The sequence below is a fragment of the Penicillium brevicompactum genome (genome assembly GCF_028827555.1).
Source record: "Penicillium brevicompactum strain IBT 35665 chromosome Unknown utg000001l_segment0_segment0, whole genome shotgun sequence".
NCBI classification, from domain to species: Eukaryota; Fungi; Ascomycota; class Eurotiomycetes; order Eurotiales; family Aspergillaceae; genus Penicillium; species Penicillium brevicompactum.
The window spans coordinates 2,028,524-2,047,473 of record NW_026623203.1 but is presented as its reverse complement, the minus strand read 5'-3'; the positions used below and the strand labels follow the sequence as shown (position 1 = coordinate 2,047,473).

General features: G+C 49.8%; 7 protein-coding genes across 7 annotated transcripts; 5 read left to right on the top strand and 2 right to left on the bottom strand.

Moving 5' to 3' along the window:
* Window positions 1–2,560: 2,560 nt before the first annotated feature.
* N7506_000540 (GPI anchored serine-threonine rich family protein) lies at window positions 2,561–3,983 on the top strand (the record flags this gene model as incomplete). The annotated part of the gene is made up of 4 exons (XM_056949836.1): window positions 2,561–2,739; window positions 2,808–2,948; window positions 3,010–3,689; window positions 3,781–3,983. 4 exons carry the CDS (start codon window positions 2,561–2,563, stop codon window positions 3,981–3,983), a joined length of 1,203 nt encoding a protein of 400 aa, XP_056815751.1.
* A 483-nt stretch (window positions 3,984–4,466) lies between these two features.
* N7506_000539 (WD40 repeat domain-containing protein) lies at window positions 4,467–6,331 on the bottom strand (the record flags this gene model as incomplete). The annotated part of the gene is made up of 5 exons (XM_056949835.1): window positions 4,467–4,513; window positions 4,566–4,641; window positions 4,701–5,184; window positions 5,240–6,203; window positions 6,256–6,331. 5 exons carry the CDS (start codon window positions 6,329–6,331, stop codon window positions 4,467–4,469), a joined length of 1,647 nt encoding a protein of 548 aa, XP_056815750.1.
* A 762-nt stretch (window positions 6,332–7,093) lies between these two features.
* Window positions 7,094–9,033, bottom strand: gem1 (ERMES complex Ca(2+)-binding regulatory GTPase GEM1; the record flags this gene model as incomplete). The annotated part of the gene is made up of 2 exons (XM_056949834.1): window positions 7,094–8,976; window positions 9,024–9,033. The coding sequence occupies 2 exons, from the start codon at window positions 9,031–9,033 to the stop codon at window positions 7,094–7,096; spliced, it is 1,893 nt and encodes a 630-aa protein (XP_056815749.1).
* Window positions 9,034–9,684: 651 nt separating this feature from the next.
* N7506_000537 (SYLF and SH3 domain-containing protein) lies at window positions 9,685–11,109 on the top strand (the record flags this gene model as incomplete). Its single annotated transcript, XM_056949833.1, has 5 exons — window positions 9,685–9,727; window positions 9,811–9,914; window positions 9,973–10,342; window positions 10,389–11,034; window positions 11,088–11,109. The coding sequence occupies 5 exons, from the start codon at window positions 9,685–9,687 to the stop codon at window positions 11,107–11,109; spliced, it is 1,185 nt and encodes a 394-aa protein (XP_056815748.1).
* A 1,272-nt stretch (window positions 11,110–12,381) lies between these two features.
* On the top strand, window positions 12,382–15,169 carry N7506_000536 (putative telomere silencing protein Zds1; the record flags this gene model as incomplete). Its single annotated transcript, XM_056949832.1, has 4 exons — window positions 12,382–12,387; window positions 12,510–12,989; window positions 13,021–14,883; window positions 14,954–15,169. The coding sequence occupies 4 exons, from the start codon at window positions 12,382–12,384 to the stop codon at window positions 15,167–15,169; spliced, it is 2,565 nt and encodes an 854-aa protein (XP_056815747.1).
* Window positions 15,170–16,162: 993 nt separating this feature from the next.
* On the top strand, window positions 16,163–16,768 carry N7506_000535 (NADPH-dependent FMN reductase; the record flags this gene model as incomplete). The annotated part of the gene is made up of 1 exon (XM_056949831.1): window positions 16,163–16,768. One exon carries the CDS (start codon window positions 16,163–16,165, stop codon window positions 16,766–16,768), a length of 606 nt encoding a protein of 201 aa, XP_056815746.1.
* A 351-nt stretch (window positions 16,769–17,119) lies between these two features.
* On the top strand, window positions 17,120–18,793 carry N7506_000534 (Zn(II)2Cys6 transcription factor; the record flags this gene model as incomplete). The annotated part of the gene is made up of 1 exon (XM_056949830.1): window positions 17,120–18,793. One exon carries the CDS (start codon window positions 17,120–17,122, stop codon window positions 18,791–18,793), a length of 1,674 nt encoding a protein of 557 aa, XP_056815745.1.
* Between the last annotated feature and the right edge of the window lie 157 nt (window positions 18,794–18,950).

Genomic DNA, 18,950 nt, shown 5'->3' with positions numbered 1-18,950 from the left:
GCACCGAGGCCCTCCTCGAAATGATTGAATTCGAACATCAATTGGCTCTGGTCATTACAAAGTGGATATGCCTAGGCGCTGGATTAACCCCGGAAGATCCTCAATGGCGGAGCCATCAAAAACCGGGGTTCTCACCCATGAGGTCCACAGAAGGGGAATACACTAAAAATTCTGCGAAAGCAAGCGCTCGAGCCTGTTTCGAACGTGCGTCGACGGAAAGCTTACGGTCTCGCAACATGGCGTACCTCAAAGACCAGCGGTTCAAAAAATGCATGATCTACAAACCCTTGTCATCGTTTGGGGGTTATGATCCTGATACATGGTATCTATGGGGCAACCATTTTAAAGCTGCAAGACCAGCCACCCACTGACCACCTGGGCAGCTCTCTGCTCTTTCTGCACCTACCATGATAGGTGATTATTTCTTTGCTATCTACTTTAATCGAGCTATATTGAGTACAATGGACTTGTGAGGCTTGAGCCGAAACTCATTCGACTTCAGCTCCATTCTAAGCATTCATATTTTGCTCCTTAGTTATACCCGATGGAAGATTTCAAATTCGTATCTTCAACTGCATCGATAACTACAGGACCGAGTAGACGCTGGTGCGAGGAAAGACATGCCAGCGCATCGGCTTTGCCCTCTAACTTCAATACTTAATGTCTCGCGGGCGGAAGAACTGGGCTGCTTCATGTTCGATGCCCACTTACATATGCGGGTGGCCTAGCGAGATTCCAGGGTTTTCAACATTCGGACTATGGTAATGAGGGATTTCTGTTCTTTCTTTTCAGCAAAGCATGCATAATTTTACGCGAGTTCTTAATGGAACAAACCTCCAGGGCTTGGAAGCAGAGTTCCAGCGAGATATTTGAGCTCGGGAGAATAATCTAGGTGGTATGTACCAAGATTGCACCCAGCGAGGTGTCAATCTAACTTCCAAGGTTGCAACATTGGAATGCACGCCTGCGCACTATCTTGCATGGATACTTGTATATATCCTCACCATCTCCCCATTCACCATGTATTCTCGCAGCTTCCAAGGTTCCTATGTGTTATCCGAAGCCTCACTTCCAGGGCTAGATGGAGGTAAATTCAACACCATTCATAGTCATGTCTCAATTGTGCACAATCCGCACAATATGAGCACCAACCTTGCAAGGCTCCTAACTTGGTCGATGATCTCGCCTTCGAAATCGACGTCATGTCTGAGGATTGATAGAATGCTTACGACGACTATCAACTAATTTTGAATCAAAGGGTGGCCATGGAGATATATAGGTCAGACAAGTGATAAGTTCGAGCCAAAGGAAGCTTGAAGCAAGAATGGAAATGTCGGAAGACACCCACACGCGGTCACGGCCGAATGTAGACTTTCTGCTACGACAGTTGAGACAAGGGTAACTCCTAGCACACAACCCGGTGATGGATTAGGTAGAACATTTGAGTTTCCTCCAGAGACTGGCGAATGATTACTGTTCCGAGGCTGTGTTCATGCTTTGTGATACTCACTGTTTTCATAGATAGCGCCCAGGCAGCTGATTTGTAATTTCCCAGAGAGCCTTAGCGAGAGGCGATTGCATTTTGCTAGGACATCAAAATAGCGGATGTATGTCCACGTCGGCTATTTGGTCTCGTTTGTGGTGATTGCAAACGTGGGATATGTTTTTCTTGGCCTTTTGTCCTACCTTTGGGTGGCCAAGAATCCCCAAGGAGCCCAATGTTTCCGGTGCGCTAAGACCTCTCGGAGACGCTGTCCCACATCATTCAACTGGTGTCTGAACTGATTAAGGCCATATTTGAAGTAATGATGATCTGAAGTATGTCCACGGGTTCAGGGCTTTGAAATAGTTTAGGGACACGGGAACCGTAACAGAGATGCATGATCTAAGGTCAGTTTTCAGGGTCTTTCCGAACTTTAATTTGCTTTGATAGGTAGCTTCAATCTGAACTGTCCGATCCTCCAGTCTCAACTTTATCCCTGGTAACTGGCATTGAAGCTAAATAGGCTGCAGCGGTGATCCTAGAGAACCCGTACCCTGAACAATGGACTCAAGTTTGCTATGATAGATCTCATATTGCGATACAGACAGCAGCTATGACGCGCGGCCAGTCGACTTTATAGATGCTGTACGTCATGAATTCGCCGATTAGGAATTTCAGTCTGAGCCGAAAATGAAGTTGCAGTACAAGTTGGGTTGGCATTCCTTTCGGACCTTTTGGGCGCCTCAATGTGACAGATTGACATCACGGGGACTGGAAAATGCAGTCTTCGTCTGGTTGCTTTGTACCCCAATAGACCTGGAAGCACGGCGTACGATGGATCAAGGCACCACGGATAATCAGTCCAAAAATAAAGATCGAGATAGCATTCAGCCAGACCCTGTGAGATGCACAGCTGGAATTATGAGATATAAAGAATGGCATGCCCATCGTTTGTTTCAAATTTTGCTTCCTCTAAGCTCTTCGATACCTACTTCGCCTTGTTGTGACCCATCTTCTTGTAAATTGACTAATTCCAAACGAAGCTTCGGTTAAGTTCACTTCTGCTATTCTGTCAATATGCAAATCAACATCATAACTCTGGTGGCTCTAGCTGCTACGGCAGCAGGTAAGAGCTTTTTTTGGACGTCGCAGCATATCCTCATACTAATCCGAACAGGTCTTACCGTCACGTCGCCACGCATGGGCGAGAAGATTGACCCGGATCAGCCATTGACCATTAAATGGCAGTCTGTGGAGTAAGTGGCTGGCTTTTGCAAAGGCTCAGGGGTTCAATGAGCACTTGCTGACTGAAAGTGAACACTAGGACCGATCCCGAGACCTTCGATATCCAGTTGGTCAACCAGAATGTCTATCCCCCCACTACTGAGGTCGTGGCCTCCGAGGTCGATTCTTCTGCGGGCTCCTACACAGTGAAGTCCAAGACCTTCAACGGTGTTGACACAGGGTAGGCAGAAAAAGCCATGTCCTCGACTGCTGTGCTAATAATTACTGACACAAACATACAGAAAGGGATATCAAATCAACTTTCTCTCCCCCGCCAACGGCATTTTGGCTCAGTCACAGCAGTTCCGAGTGACTGAGCCTGGTGCGCTGTCTAGCTTGAGCTCTGGTAAGGAAACCAGTACTGCCAGTGAAACTTCGTCCGTTGCGTCGTCCACGTTGCTTTCTACGGCGTCGACAAGTGAAGTCACTTCTTCAAGTGTCTCCTCTTCTCCGTCGTCGACTGCTACTTACTCCTCCACCAGTGCGTCTACCCCTACCTTGTCCTCTTCGTCTGCTGCTTCCTCTTCTGTTTCTACACCTACATCGTCTTCTTTGATGACTAGCTCTTCTCAAAGTGCGTCTACGTCTTTCATTGTGACTTCTTCGTCCTCTTCCCTTTCTACCTATACGCCCACCCCTACAAGCTCGGGAACTTCATCAGCGACAGATTCTTCTACATCCAAGCTTACCACTTCCACCTATTCCTCAGTCTCTTCAACTTTAACACCCTCAACCTCTTTGATCACGTCAACATCTGCCAGTTCCTCTGTCTCCACAACCCCGGCTACATCTTCTACCCCGACTACTTCCAGTTCTATCACCACTTCAACTCCCCAGACTACTTCTTCATCTACCTCATTCACTACATCCACTTCTACTTCCAAAAGCACTTCTTCTACTACCTCTTCTTCCTCCACCCTTGGTTAGTAAAGGCGGAAAGCATGGCTTCCAAGATCACAACTTACACACATCACTGATATATGAGAGACTCGTACTGACATTGTAATTTATAGTCACGACTGAGACATCAACTACGACTTCCACTTCCTTGTCTACTTCCACCCATTCAACCACGACTTCGACCACGACTCGCCGCACTACCTCCACTTCCACCTCGACTGCCACTGAGTCGGCAACTACAACTGCCAATGCTGGAGCTGTGCTGATGCCTCCGGCTGGCAGCCTTCTATTGGGTCTGTTTGCATTGGCCCTCTAGATAATGAGCTAGGTGATTTGCCGTCAATAATGAGCACGGCCTTTTGGTCACGAGTTGGGAACTAAATTTCTGTCTGCTTGTTTGTGGTTTGTGGTTTTGGTAGAGCCTGTCTCTCTCTGACTTGAGTGAAAGTTGGTGAGGGCAGTGCTTTGGTCCTATATGAATTCTTGGATGTTGATGTTGATTATTTGGTTTATGAACCCATGATATGCCCTTACATTAATGAGATACGTGATCGTTACGCACATTTCATTAGACTAGCGCTACAAAGTAATCGCTAGTCTCTCTCTAGTCTCCAAATGAATCACATTGAACTGGTCACAGGCTAGTTTTAGTTGGCGCGAGAAGAGGCAAATCGAGAGAGATATGATAAAAAATATGTACGAGGGAACGATGATATGTACAAATGTATGAACATGGAAGTGATGGGGTATCTGGCAATAAGAGCATTCAGCAACGCTTGAAAGCCGCGCAGGCGTATCACTATTTGCCGATGCTTTCGTTGGGTCGGTCCCAAGTTCGAATGTGGCCTAATGAATAGGTTAGCGTAAAACATCAACATTGACTAGCTTTATCACATACCTTCAAGAGAGGAGGTCATGATACAGTCCTTCTGGAAGCCAAGCCAGCAGATAGGGTCCTCGCCGACGATTTTGGACTGATGTTACATTAGTTTCAAGTTCAGCCGTAGAAGGCAACAAGTCATTGGCGGCTTACCATGATCGGAGGCAGCATGGCTGTACGCGACCGAGGTTCCACAGGGTGACTGGTGGTCTGGTCAATGTCCTCGTTGTAATTCTCTGTTCCGTTAGAGTCCGAGCGCACACGGCCGTCGCCACTGTCTGAGCGATGGCGAGTGGCGGTCTGTGGACTTGGTGCTATGATGCTCGTTCGATTGCGGGTTGAGGCGTGGTGTGCCCTGGGACGGTGGAGCATGCCGACACTGAAATCCCACAAGAGCAGGCGGCAGTCATCGCCCACACTGCCCAGCCGGTAGGTTTTCTGGTCACAGCGCCATGGGTCGAATGCCACTGACGACACCCAGGAGTTGTGGCCTTGGCACCGTGCGACGATTTTACGCTCGGGGAACGACCAAATAGTCAAGAGATCATCTTGACCGCCTGTCACGATGTACTTGCCGTCTGGAGACCAACAAACACAAATCAGACCACCATAGTAGCTTCGGAAGATGTCCAAGACCCTGAATCATGTTAGCATGTCACTATTTTGTGCCAGTAGACCGGGACAAAGCTCACTCTTCCTTAAGATAATCCATCAGTCGCAGTGATCCATCCTCGAGGACCACAGCTAGATGTCTTTGGTCAGGAGAGAAGGAAAAGCTGGAGACCTTCTGGTTTGCCAGCTTCCAAAATGCTACTGGGTTTGTCTTTTGGTTCTTTGAATTCACGGATTTGAGGATTTCCAAAGGCAGCCTCCCAGGTTCTTTCTCGTAATGCACATTGGGCTCGGGCGTGAACAACGCGTCCTCTTTCTCTTTATCATAAACAACCAATACGCCATTCGCATGAGATGCCAAGAAGAGATTTTCGGAACCAGGGAGCCACTTGAGATGGGTAACTGGCGAGTTGTTGATCACACCGTTTTTGTTGATCCGAGCATACTTTTGCGACATGGGCTCATACCAGATAATATCACCCGCGGAGGAGCCCATCACAATATCCAGATGAGAAGATGTCTTGGTGAGCTCATTGATATCGTGGCAGAGCATGTGCGCCTTGGTGAAAAGCACCTTCGTCAGATGCTCTTCCTTCGTCGGCGAACTCAGGTCCAGCCATTGGAAGGCTCGGTTGATATTTGCAAACGCGAAGACACCGTTCGAGTCGCGGTCACTCAGCCTTTTCGCAGACGTCTCGTGCGTGATGACTCTTGACACAAATGAAGAGCTGCTCTTGATGATGTTGTTCTTGGGCTTCCTTCTCTTCAAAGCGTCCTTCGATGCGACAGGTGGCGCAGAAAGTGCCGAGTTTCCATCACCAAATTGAGGCGCTGTCACAGCGGATTTCAAGAATGTAGGAGGCTTCTTCCGCGGGTCGAGGCTGACCAGCGATAATTTCACGCCGCAGGTCGGTGGTGCTGGCACCGTTGTCAGAGGGTTCGGATTGACGATGGGTGCTTCGGAGGGATGAGGAGGTGGTGTCGCAAGTAAAAGATCATCTTGGAGGACGTATGTGCCTATCGCGCAAGTATATAAGCGTTGTCCTTCAAAGGGAACGGGATGCCATGACCCGCGAGTGTCATTTGTAACACTTACCCTCGCCTACTTGCAGCGGACACCCACGCTCTGGGTGGGTGATAGTGTTATTCGTTTCGACAACAGGAACTGCCATGCCATTTGCCGCCCCCGCCGCATACGCGACAGGGATGGTATAGCGTGGAGGTGGAGGCGGAAGAACACTGCTGGTGTGTGAGCGGAAGTGGCAATGCGAAATCGCGTTTTGTCTACTAGTATGTCGCAAAGCATAGAGAGACAGGAGAGTGAAATTCGATATATGAGGCGCAAAAAATGATAGAGAGAGGGAGAGCGAGAGGGAGATGGGAGAGAGGGCAAGCCTTACAACATGATCCAACGTCACTCGTACAGGCTCGAATTGAGCTTAGGATGTGATGCTGTGCGACCACAATATCCAAACCAATAAGCTACACGGACTTTGTACCGCACCAATTATATAGCTTTATCTTTCAGAACGTTTATGAACGATATCAAGACGGTGTCTCATGGGCCGGAGGGTTCGGTGGCTGACGGGCTGCAGATAAGGTGAGAATTTGAGGGGATAATCGCGCAATGATTCGATGGTAGGGTTTGTATAGATGATGGGTGTAGAATGACAAGGTCGTATATATAAAGAAAATAGTTAATATGAACACACTGTCGGAGATGAGGAGGGAGAGAGGGGGTCGAACAGGGATCAGCGACAGAAGTGATGTCCGGGGTAAAGTTGGAGCGGAGAAGAAACCGCGTGCCTGGCGGGGCCCTAACCCCGGCCGGGCCGGACATGCCTTTTGTACGAACATCCAAAGTTACGATCAGCAGGACTACGTAGAATTTACACTCATTGAACATTAAAGGGGGTATGAAATTGATTGATGAACTAATTTCCAGTGCCAACTCGTCGCCAGATCATCACCGCTGCAGCGCCTGCGCAAACCACCGCTCCGAGGGCAATTCCCCATGACATCCATTTGCCCTCCACGTCTTCTTCACTACGCGGGAAAGCGGTGCTTGGTTCCATGGCGGCTTCTGCAATGTGGACAAATACTTCCTGGATGGAATTCCAGGTCACACTAACGTGGAGAGGTGGGCTTGGCATGTTCAACATAGCCGTGTATTCATGGGGCTGGTGCTCCGCTCGTTGAGTGGTCCGGTCCAAGTCCGCTTTGAGGGCAACGAAAACACTCGGAAGTTCTTCCAAGTGGGGGTACTTTGCCCACAAGGCAGGAATGTAAGCAAATGAGTCAGGGTCCGAGGAGTCGTATGTGTATGCAATCACGTCGCATTGATCCAGTAGTTTTGCCTGATTCTCAAGAAGAGCAGGCTCAAGCTCACCAAGTTCATCTAGAATCAGATAGCATTGCTTGCCGCCAGGAAGTTCGACAGTGTTGACGGCAGTGCGGGGCTGAATGGTGGGATGATAGGTTGTATTAAAACCGCGCGAGAGTAGCGCATCAAGCAAGGCCGATTTTCCAGAACCGGGAGCCCCCACAACGTGACATTGAACGACGTTACGTCCTACACGACCAGGGCGCCGGCGCCTTTTGCGTGGCCGTGTGACTTTAAGTGCCACCGTGATAGATTGATCACTTTGGTCGGATGGCTCAAAGCCTAGGTATGCCAGATATTCAAGGGTGGTCTTCGGGGATAGGAAGGTCGTCATACTCCATTGAGCAAGCCAACCCTGTAGTGTCACATGCCCTGCTTCATTGCGGACAGTAGATGATGGGAACGAACCGTCGGCCCATGATACAGGCAATCCGGGGGTGGGAGCGAATAGTGATTCAAGCTCTGCTTCGTTCAATCCGCCGTCATTGTCCTTGTCGGATAACAGGAAAAGATTCACAAAGAAGCGATATCCTTCTGGTGAGAGCTCGGCGGAGGCGAACGGTGGAACTTCAAATTTGGGGTGCAAAAACTTCTCTTGTAAGGAAAGGTTGTCGGTGTACTGGAAGGCTCGTAAGATGATCCAGACTGTTTCATGGCGTCCTTTCTCTGCATATAGCTTGTTGAGATGAATGAAGCCTTGGCAGTCAATTCCAGACTCTGTCACTGATTCCATGAAGGTCTTTTGAATGGTGTCCTTGATATGAACAAGGTCCTCCTCATTCAGGGGCTTTCCAAAGCAGCGTGTTTGGAAGTCCTTAATTTCCTTATCCGAGAGATATCCGTCTCGATCTTTATCACAGAGATAAAAGATACGTTGAAGGGCCGCCACTGCAGCGGGTTTCAGGGCTGATTCCTTCGAGTCAAACAGCGGTGCGATTGGATGTGTCACAGCTTTCTGGCAGACGAAGAAAGCTTCGTTCACATTGCGATGTTCACGCGCGCTGGTTCGGATACAAGAATCGATCTCTTTGAACTCCGCTATGAGCGGCAACATCTCTTCTTCGACCACTTGTGTATGACTCGTTCCAAGATCGGACTTGTTTGCGCACAATATCACCGGGACATTGACGCCCAATGACCGGAAGTACGGGAGCCAGAACAAAGCCACCCGCTCATAGCTGTAGTGGTCGGAGTACACCAGAAGAATCACGTTCGATTTCCGTATCTCTCGCGCGAGGTTGTTGCGCTCCTGTGGCAGAGCAGACGTATCGACAACGGTCGTGGTGGTGACATTTTCAGGGGTTCCGAGGGTAGGAGGGATTGTGATCTGAGGAAGCACTGGTTGGATCTTATTCGTGACAAAAACACCCTTGACGAGGGAGGTGATGAGGCTGGATTTGCCAGTCCCTTCGTCTCCGCAGACGCAAATCCGAACTGGCTATGTCAGCGGTGATCTTGTAGAGATGGGATATATGAAGTACCTGTAGCCATTCTCGCGTTTAGCGAATCAGCAATGGATCAAACAACAATCATAGCTCCACGGTCAAGGGAAGCATGCGTGGATTCGGAGGTGCCCAGGTGGATTCGGAGACAATCGCGATATGATAACAGATGGTCTTGGCGCCTGATCTCCATCTGGCACGTGCCGGCGACTCTATAGAATGGTCTTTTACTATTTTATAGCTCTAGGTGTGCAGAAGACATACAGATATCCTCACTTCTAGCTATCATACACACCAGTGATTGATTCCCTTTTTTTCTCCAAGAAAAAACAGAGAAGATAAAACTTCCTAAAGTGCCAAGCTGTCTTTATTGCCCAGGTGTGCTCCGCCACTGACAAATGTGAGTAGAAGTGGAACAACCATTTCAACTTCAATTAAATTCCGACTCGAAACTAAATACTTCAAATTACAAGGTAAATATATCATCAAGACATACCCATTGAGTGTGAATTTGAGCTGCAACTCTACGAACTCCTCTCGCGCCTCCCACGAACCGGCGTCGTCCCGTGCCAGCCGTCATACGGCCCACACCCCACTGACTAACCGCTACCTTAGGGAACCCGATCAACAGCCTCCTCATTCCTCAACGTAACTCTCTTGCTGTCCCTCGAGTTCTCGTTCATTCTACCAAACCTCCGCCATGCCTCTGGGGATCAACAATCCGCTCCCGTCTTCGATGGGCAGTAAGTGCCTACCAATTCCAGTAGCCCGCTTCCCCGCAGTCGTGTGCGGCATCTCCGGCTGATACTGACCGCACTCTGAACAGGCGAATGCAAGAAGGCCGCAAAGATTCTCACCTCATTCGTCGATCCTAAGCAATCTTTCGGTCCTGATAAAGTCATCCCCCCAGAGATTCTGGCTGGCGCAAAGGTATGAACCTCGTTTTCTTGAGTTAGAGAGTGAGTCGTTGATCTGTTCGCTCGCATAGGGTCTTGCAATTCTCACCGTCCTGAAGGCCGGCTTCCTGGGATCTGGTCGATTCGGCTCTGGTATTGTCGTTGCTCGCCTGGCTGATGGCACTTGGTCGGCTCCTTCGGCCATTGCGACTGCAGGTGCTGGAATTGGAGGACAGATTGGATTCGAGTTGACCGATTTTGTTTTCATTCTCAACGACGCTGCTGCTGTCCGCACATTCTCACAATTTGGAACTCTGACTTTGGGTGGTAATGTCTCACTTGCTGCTGGTCCCGTCGGCCGAAATGCCGAGGCCGCCGGCGCAGCCAGCACCAAGGGCGTTGCCGCTGTCTTCTCTTACTCGAAGACCAAGGGTCTTTTCGCCGGTGTCAGTTTGGAAGGCAGTATGCTGGTGGAGCGCAAGGATGCCAACGAGAAATTGTACCGCAGTCGCGTCTCTGCCAACCAGTTGCTCACTGGAAGCGTCCGCCCACCCCCCCGCATCTGAGGCGCTCATGCGCGTCCTAAACTCCCGCGCTTTCCAGGGAAACTCGAGAGCTTACGGAGACGCCATGTATAACGACATTCCTGTCTACGACGAAAGCCATGACGATGTGGTCTGGGAAGGTCGGAAGGGCGATGCCTACGGCCAAGGAAGCCGACGAGAACGATCCAACACCCAGGACGATCCCTACGAATACCGCGACAAGCCACGCCGTGCGAACACTTGGGCCGACGATGTTTACGATCGATCTCCTGGAGGCCTTAGTCGCTCCTCGACCGGCCGGGCTCCTGCTGGTGACTCCTACGACAATGTGGGGCGCAACCGAAGCAATACTGCGCCATTTGATGAGGACTACGTCTACTCGGACCGTCGACCTACCCGCCCGACAGCTCCCAAGCCTGTTTTCGGGCAGAAGACCGGTGCGGCTCAGCTGCGCTCCGACCAAGTCGTCGCTCTCTACACATTCGACGCCGACCAGGACGGAGATCTTGGGTTCAAGAAGGGTGAGATTATCACGATTATCAAGCGGACAGATAAGGCAGAAGACTGGTGGACCGGTCGCGTTGGAGACCGTGTGGGTATCTTCCCAAGGTGTGTAATTTCTCTCAACATGCTTCTCATGGCAATGGCTAATCTCGGTGTAGCAACTACGTTGATACCTCTTAAGACTGTGTCTGTCTGCTGGTCCATGCAGCACAATCTGTGAAAACTCAATGCACATTTCTCTGGGTTTTGGTGGAGACACACACCTCCAATACTCCAAATATATCCTGGCGTCTGCGGATTTGCCGTTTTGTTTTTCGTACCAAGTCCTGCCATTCACATTCTTCAGCGCGGAGTTTCTCGTTCTCATGCTTGGGGGTAACTTTTCTTTTTTCATGATCTTTCTGGGTTTCATGGCAATACATTCCCCAATCTGGTCACGATCATGCTCCTATAGTTTGTTATATCCGTGCTTTTTAAGCTTTTCAGGCTGAATACACCTTCCGAGATGCCTGTTATGCAGCCATAACCTGATTCCTTTTTCCGGTTCTCTGAATGTAGTCACAGGTGCTCACATGCATATCTTGGTCATCTGTAGCCCGACCCAGGTGGCAGGGCGCTTGAGGTTCTAGCCCCCGTATTTAAACCTATCACCTGAATCCATTTGAACCAGCCAAATCGGTCAAACCCATGTATGATCTTGAGGCGCAATAGATGCCCAACTGTCTTCACTGCACGCGAAAACCAGGCGAGGTCACACGACTCTTTAGGTAGAGTGTGGTACCAAGACTTCCAGGAGTACAAAGACGCGTCAAAATACCCTGATCCCATTCTGATGCCCCCATGTCCTTGAGTTACCCAACAGTACCGGTTTTGAGTGAATGGCAAGTCTCTGGTGTCGTTGGTGGGGTTTGAAATTTCCCCAAAGGTATTGGGCTTGACAGACTGAGAGCCCAAGAGTCCGGAGGGGAGTCCGGAGGGGAGTGTTCAGTGCCACTCATAGGTGTAGTCCGTTAGACCCGAACCAAAGATATACTCCAGTAGGAAGTATACAAAGAAAAAAGTCGGTAACCCCATACCGAAATACTAAGCCAGAGTGTAGATCATCGTTCTAAGTGGACCCGAAAATGAATAAAAGGCCGAAAATCGAAGCAGACAAGGAACTAAATCGGAGAACTAAAGCGAAACCAAGAACTAAAGAACAAAATAAGTTCAGGAAGGTTGTCAGAAGTTAAGACAACCCAACGACTGCGACGAAACGAAGGCATATTAATTTGTGTGTCAGGTGCCGGGGTCAGCTCTCCGCCTTACACCCTTCTTTCCTCTTTGGAAACCCACTCGAGACGAATGTGTCTTTCCGCTTCAATGACTGTTCGTCCCTATCTTCAGACTGTCTTCTCTTGAGTTCTCGCCCTTTGGGCTCTAGGGTCTTTGGTACCTGTACGATTGGCTCCCATGCAGGTGTGTTGCTTGTCCTTGCTTCTGATAAAGCCCCCTCATCTTTGGGGCCCCTCCCTCTCCCCCTTGGCTTGAGATTAGCCTTTTCGATGTGACTTGTCAGCCACTAACATCCTCGGCTTTAGACCTCAACGGGTGCCCATGAGGCCGGACACGCGACGCGGCGAGGGCATGCCACCCACTTGTCGATTAGCGATCCGAACCATCATGTGACGGAAGTGATTGGGCGTATGTACGACGACGACTACTACGATGATAATGATCCGAGACGCCTGAGCTATATATCCTCCCCAGTCGGCGGCGAGTCAATAACCACCATCCCGCGGACGGCCGCAGGCGCCGAGTCTCTTTCCCCATCCTCACCACTGCAGAGCTCGTTCTCGAACAGGCAACCGCCAACTGGAAATGGACAACAGCGACCACCGCTTGTCGGAAACCACTCGTTCGAGAAGGGTGCTGATTCCGGAACCCCCGATGGCACGCGGCCGCCCTCCGAGACCGCAACCTCCTCCTTCCCTCTAAACGATATCGACTATGAGTCGAATCCCGCGGCTGTTGCTCAGGAATTGAACAATCTCGCTGCAATTCGACGCATGTCTATGGATGTGGCCGCCGCCGGTGACCCCGACCTCCCAGGTTTTTCCCCGCCCCCCAAGTCCCTCGGCTGACGAGGACGATGCTTCCCGTTTATTCTGGGTGCCCGCGCGATTACACCCCGAGCTTGCCCCCAAAGAATTCAAATCGTTCCTCGATACCAAAGCGGATCACATAAAGCGCAGGTCCGGTGACTATTCTGCGGAGCGCAAAGGGTCGGCAGGGGGTCTCCAGCGCAAGAAGTCTATGTTATCGAGGCAAATCGACAATTCCTCGGGTTACACGGATGGCGCGGATCGGCTTGAACGCCAGCGCTCGCAATCAAGCAAACGGGATGGCATGCTTAGTCCTAACCTACAACAATTGGAAACCTTGGTGGACGACTCGAATCCGGTGGACAAGGACGCGCTTCTGCGGGGCATGCAGAACGCCAGCATCAAGGATGAGGACAGACCGATTTTACCGCCAGCGCCCCCGGGAAACAGCCTTCGCCGGTCCACTCGAACACAATACATCAAAGCCGGCAGTGTGAAAAAAGGAGAAAAATTACCCTACTCAAAACGTGTTGGGCGGGGGGCCTCTGAATCCGCAGGGAGTGACACAGGTTCCAAGACTCTTCCACAACATGAAGATCAGACCATTCCGGGATCGACGCGTGTGTCAACTGATCATGCAACCAAAGCTGCGGCGCGAACCTCGTCTGCATCATCTCGCAGTGGGGCTTATTCCCCCGCACTTTCTGCAAGTTCGACATTTGAATCGATTGCCGATCAACCCGAGGCGGAGCAAGAAGAGTCTTCTACGACCGGGGGACATGGAGATGATACCGCGGACCGACCAGAGTCTACAGACTCAGACACATCACGGCAATGGCAATCTCGCATCAGTTCACATGGACGCTCCACCGTCAACACTGCGCCCGCGGAACAGAAGATTCCCGCAATCATCGAAACACCACCCGCTCCTGAATCAAACCGCACACCCAGCGCGCCTTCGCAGAGTAGCCGTTCCTCGGATCGCGCAGTTACATCGGCACCAGTCCACAAGGCTACACATGAAACATCACAAAAACGGACGAAGAACTCTCGGCAGGCTCATGAACCTGCGTCCTCGCTCGAAGACTTGTCCAATAACCCTCAGATGGTACCCGGCAATAGTACTCGCACTGACAGTCTTTCATTCATACCCACTCTTCCCGAGACAAAAACCGAAGAACGAAAACCAGAAACCAAGAAATCAAAGGACAAGAAAGACTCGGAAGGCAGCCGCAAGTCCAGTTGGCATTGGTTGCTAGGCAGTGAAGAAAAGGACAAAAAGAAGGAAAAAGACAGTGACTCCAAAAAGAGCAAATCCAAGGCTACCGACAAGTCCCACGACAGCACGCGATTGGATGTGCTCCAGTCTTCTATTGAGAGCACCCCTCGCGCGCGCGAAAGTCTAGTTTTGGACCGTCTTGATCCGAAGTTGGAGGAAGAACGCCGCAAGGACAGTGTGCGGCGGACATCAGGAGACTCGAAGAAAGAGAAAGATGGCATCTTCTCTTCCATCTTTGGCGGTGGCCGGAAAAAGCACAGTAGTGAGGGCCACCACCGCAAACATTCATCCCGGAACCTGTCTCCCGAACCCCCAGTGCGGATCCTTCGCGCTGACCTCGATTACCCTTGGACTCGCTTCTCTATCTTGGAGGAGAGGGCTATTTATCGCATGGCACATATCAAACTTGCAAATCCCAAACGAGCCCTGTACTCCCAGGTATTGCTGAGTAACTTTATGTACTCATACCTGGCCAAGGTCCAACAAATGCACCCGCAAATGTCGGTCGCCTCATCTGGATCTTCCCAGAGATCATCTTCGAAGTCCAGAGACCAGCCAGATGAGTATACGCAATACCAGCGATACCAAGAGGTAAGAAAGAAGATTGCCCCATCTCTCTGAACCAGAAGCAATCGGTTTACTAACAAGCAACGCACAACAGACTCAGGACCAACATTATGGGGAAAGCGGATATGATGACTCCTCTGCGTACGACTATGACGACGACCCACACGATCGCTATGGTGCCCAGTCAAGAGGCAGCAAGCAGGGTTATGAAAATGGCAACGCTTACGGTCCAGGGCACTACCAGTACGGACACTCGTCCTTTGGCGATGACGTCCAACTAGATGACGACGACGACGATGATATGTGGTGAACTTAGATCCAGCGTCCGCACTCGTTTTCTTTCTGTATCTTTCTTCCGAAATCCTGCTCCCCCGTCTTTAGCAGTTCACAGAAATACCCATGCTTATTGTCGGCTCTAGATGTTCCCAGAACATGTACATTCAAGCCGCGTTCTCGCATTTTCATACTCCACTGTGTATCAATCCTCCGCTCGGGCTCGTATCTTTGTTTACGAACGTCAGACTCTTTATCGGGGTTGTTTCCTCGATAAAGTGGTTTCGCCTTGGCCGCAGAGTGGGGTTGAAGCTCTGTCCTTTTTGTTCTCCATGTCCCGGTGTCGTGGCCCTCTCCAGCCTCGTGCTTTGCAATATATCCTGTCTGTGCACCTGCTCTGATTTCTCTGTTCGCATAGCGCCTGGGGTCTCATTCTCGTTCACGTTTTTCTTTTAGTGTTCACCTGATCCTGGTGTTTACCTTGAGCTTCTTCATTCTTCGGCGTACAGTCGATCTTGAGCCAATTGCACATTCATCGCACCATCTCAGTGCATTTTATTCGTTGATTGAAACAACAATAGGGCCTTGTAGTTTGAAACCCACCGCTGGTCATCCACATGAGATTGGGAGATATATCTCGCAGGCGATGGAGCCACACTCGATCGGCAATTATGCATGTCAAACGCAGTTCCGAGGTTGAACATGGTCCTTCTAAGGTTTTGGTGCATCATTTGGCATCTGGACCGACGAATTGAATTTGCACCAAGTCAATATTGGATTCATCGCAGCCTCCAAATTTCGGCAGTTCCCAAGGTCCGAGTTTCGTGTGCATTTCAAGTTAGGGCTCAGCTGCTCCGCGTTACCCGCAGTACCCGTATACCCTTCCGCAGAGGCAAAGTTGGCCAACAATCTTCGAGCTACTTGGGCAGAGATATAAAAAGGGGTTGCCATACAAAAGGAAAAATATGAAGGCTCAACCCTGGAAGCTTTTGAACATCAATCCTTGTCTTTCCCCAAATTCAACTCCACCATGGCCTTGCAAAAGATTGCTCTGGTGACCTGCAGCACTCGGGAGCCACGACTCAATCCATTCATCACACAATATGTCAAGAAAATCCTCTCAAATGAAAAATGGGAGGGAAAGCTTGAAATAATCGACTTGGAGGCACACTCACTGCCTCTCTACAACGAGCCCGCCATCCCATCGCATCTGCCCTCAACCAACCCTACACCACACTACGTCCATGAGCACACACGTGCATGGTCCAAGACCGTCCGACAATACGACGGCTTTATATTCGTGACACCACAGTATAACTGGAGTATTCCAGCAAGTCTGAAAAACGCACTGGACTATCTATATTGGGAGTGGAACGGCAAACCCGCCGGGATTGTCACATATGGAGGCAAAGGAGGAGGCAAAGCAGGAGATCACCTACAACAAATCCTCACCGGGTTGCGAATGAAAACCGTGTCGATTATTCCAGGTTTTCCCGTTGGAAGTCACACAATGGATTCTTGTCTGAAGGAGAATGGTATCAACAAGGATGATCATGAGGTCTGGCAAAGCCGCGGAGTTGAAGAGAAGGTTCGTTTGATGTTCCAGGGGCTGATTGAGAACTCGAGTTTCCAGTAGAATAGGTGATTGGCTTTGGCTTTATCCATGGATGTTACTTGCTAAGAATCTAATCCCTGTTATCTTCTTATGTTGTGATTAGATGAGATCGAGCTTTGCTCACAGCCAACCTTGGAAGCGACCAAAATCAGCCGCAGCTCCAGAAATGTACCTAGAGCAGACAAGCCTGAAAACCTCAAAATAATTTCAAAATCATCAAGAACATTCAGACCACTTTTTTAGACTGCAAGATTTCCAACGACGTGTGATTACATAACCCAGATGCTCGACCTCGTGCCCTGTGGCTGGATTGATGTTACATCCATCCAAGAAGGGGGAGCCTGACTTTTGTGATGTCTGGGGTGATCAAGAATGCCCAAACGAAGGGTTCGAGACATCGAAGAGGATAACACTTATCTAAGAGTACGATCAATTCGTGCGTGTGGCGAGTGTCGTCGACGAAAACGAAAATGTGATGGCAATGCGCCTTGCTCATCATGTGCAGGCTACGGATATAGCTGTTCATACGAACCAACATCTGCCTCAAACAATACAACCAACGTGACCGAGGAAAATGATTCCCGTGGTTACTCTCTGCACAAGGGCAAATTGACATCCGCTGAAACCAATCCACCAAAGCATCTGGGAAGTGACGTTCTACCAACACGCAAGCCACTTGAGGGCAGCCAGTATGACCGAATGCTCACTGTAGGCAGTGCTTTTGCTCTGCCGCGCAATTTGGGAACTGAATTGAATGATCCTACCCCGCCACGTTTGCATTCCTTCGGATATAGCTTAGGACTTCGCCCAGAGCGGCGAAACAAGTTCGTTTCCAAGATTGCGTCTTTCCTATCTGAGAAGAAGTGTCATGACTTGGTTTCAGTCTACTTTGTTGAAGTCCATCCGACCTTTGCGTTTTTACACCAAGATACTTTCTTTCGCCAAGTACAGTCACTATGGAGAGATTCGACAGAAAATCCTGGCTTGGAGGCACTGACATGCGCAGTATGTGTACTGGGCTCTTTCTTTTCAAATCCACCGAATGAATACGAGGAAGAGATTTTCAGCCACTGTCTGTCAATATTGGATATGGCAAATGCAGAGCCTGTCGCCCGACCTGATGAGAAGATGTTGGGAGCTTGGATTCTTCGTACCATCTATTCTCGACTGACTACTCGACCACGCATTGCTTGCATGGCCAGTCATACTGCGATGCAAATTGCAGAGGTCCTTGGACTACATCGAAGCCCAGAGCCCAGAGCCGAGGATAGTTCAGATCAGCCATACTTGGATATGTTCCTAGGTGACTGTCGCCGTCGACTTTTCTGGCTTACTTGGTCGCTGAATTATCTCCTGTCTACGGAGTATGGCTTGACGCCGGTAATATTGGCGTCGGTGACATGTGGTCTGTTTGATGATGGCCATGAGACGCATAGCGCGAGATTGGTGTCCTTGATTCATATACTGAAGGACGGGTTCGAAGGATCCCTGAGCGCAGTCAAACCGGGAGAGGTTGAGCGGCAAATTCATCAAATCCAAGATCTGGGAACCGGGCCAGCAATCTTCACTCTGTTTCAAGCTGAAGTATGCCTTTCTCTGATGCGAAGGATTCTGTCAGTGACTCGGGTCATCAGTAACCCTTGCCAAACAATCGCCGTCTCTATCATCAAGGCAGCTTTGAGCGAGATGCCAAACATCCTGACCAAGCATCAACCCTGGTGGAATGTTCTCAGCGTGCCGTTCCAAACAGTATGTGTGTCATTAGCACTCGATAACATTCTGATCCTCCCTCTGCTTCCAGATGCAATGGAGCGTCTCCAATCTATCACACTTGCATACGATTCGAAACTGGCCAAAGAAGCATTGTCAACGGCACATCACCTGATCATTGCATCGCGACAATACGAAGAGTCAAAAACAAAATTCAAGGACTTGGCTGTGGCATCTACAGATTTGGACTTTGCGCAATCTGGGATAGATTTTGACTTGTTGTGTCAAAATCCAGCTTTAGAATCACTTGAAGAGTGGTTCCAGTTTACAATGTAAAAAATACCAGGGTTGCAAACGATTCTTCTATATTTCAATCGAGCTAATCAAGAACCATGGTAAAATTTATCCCCTACCAGTGCTGCACTTCACCGACATTCAATGTTCGAGTTTGGAAGTCCACGGGTGCCCAAGGTTTATAGAGTGAACCAATCGC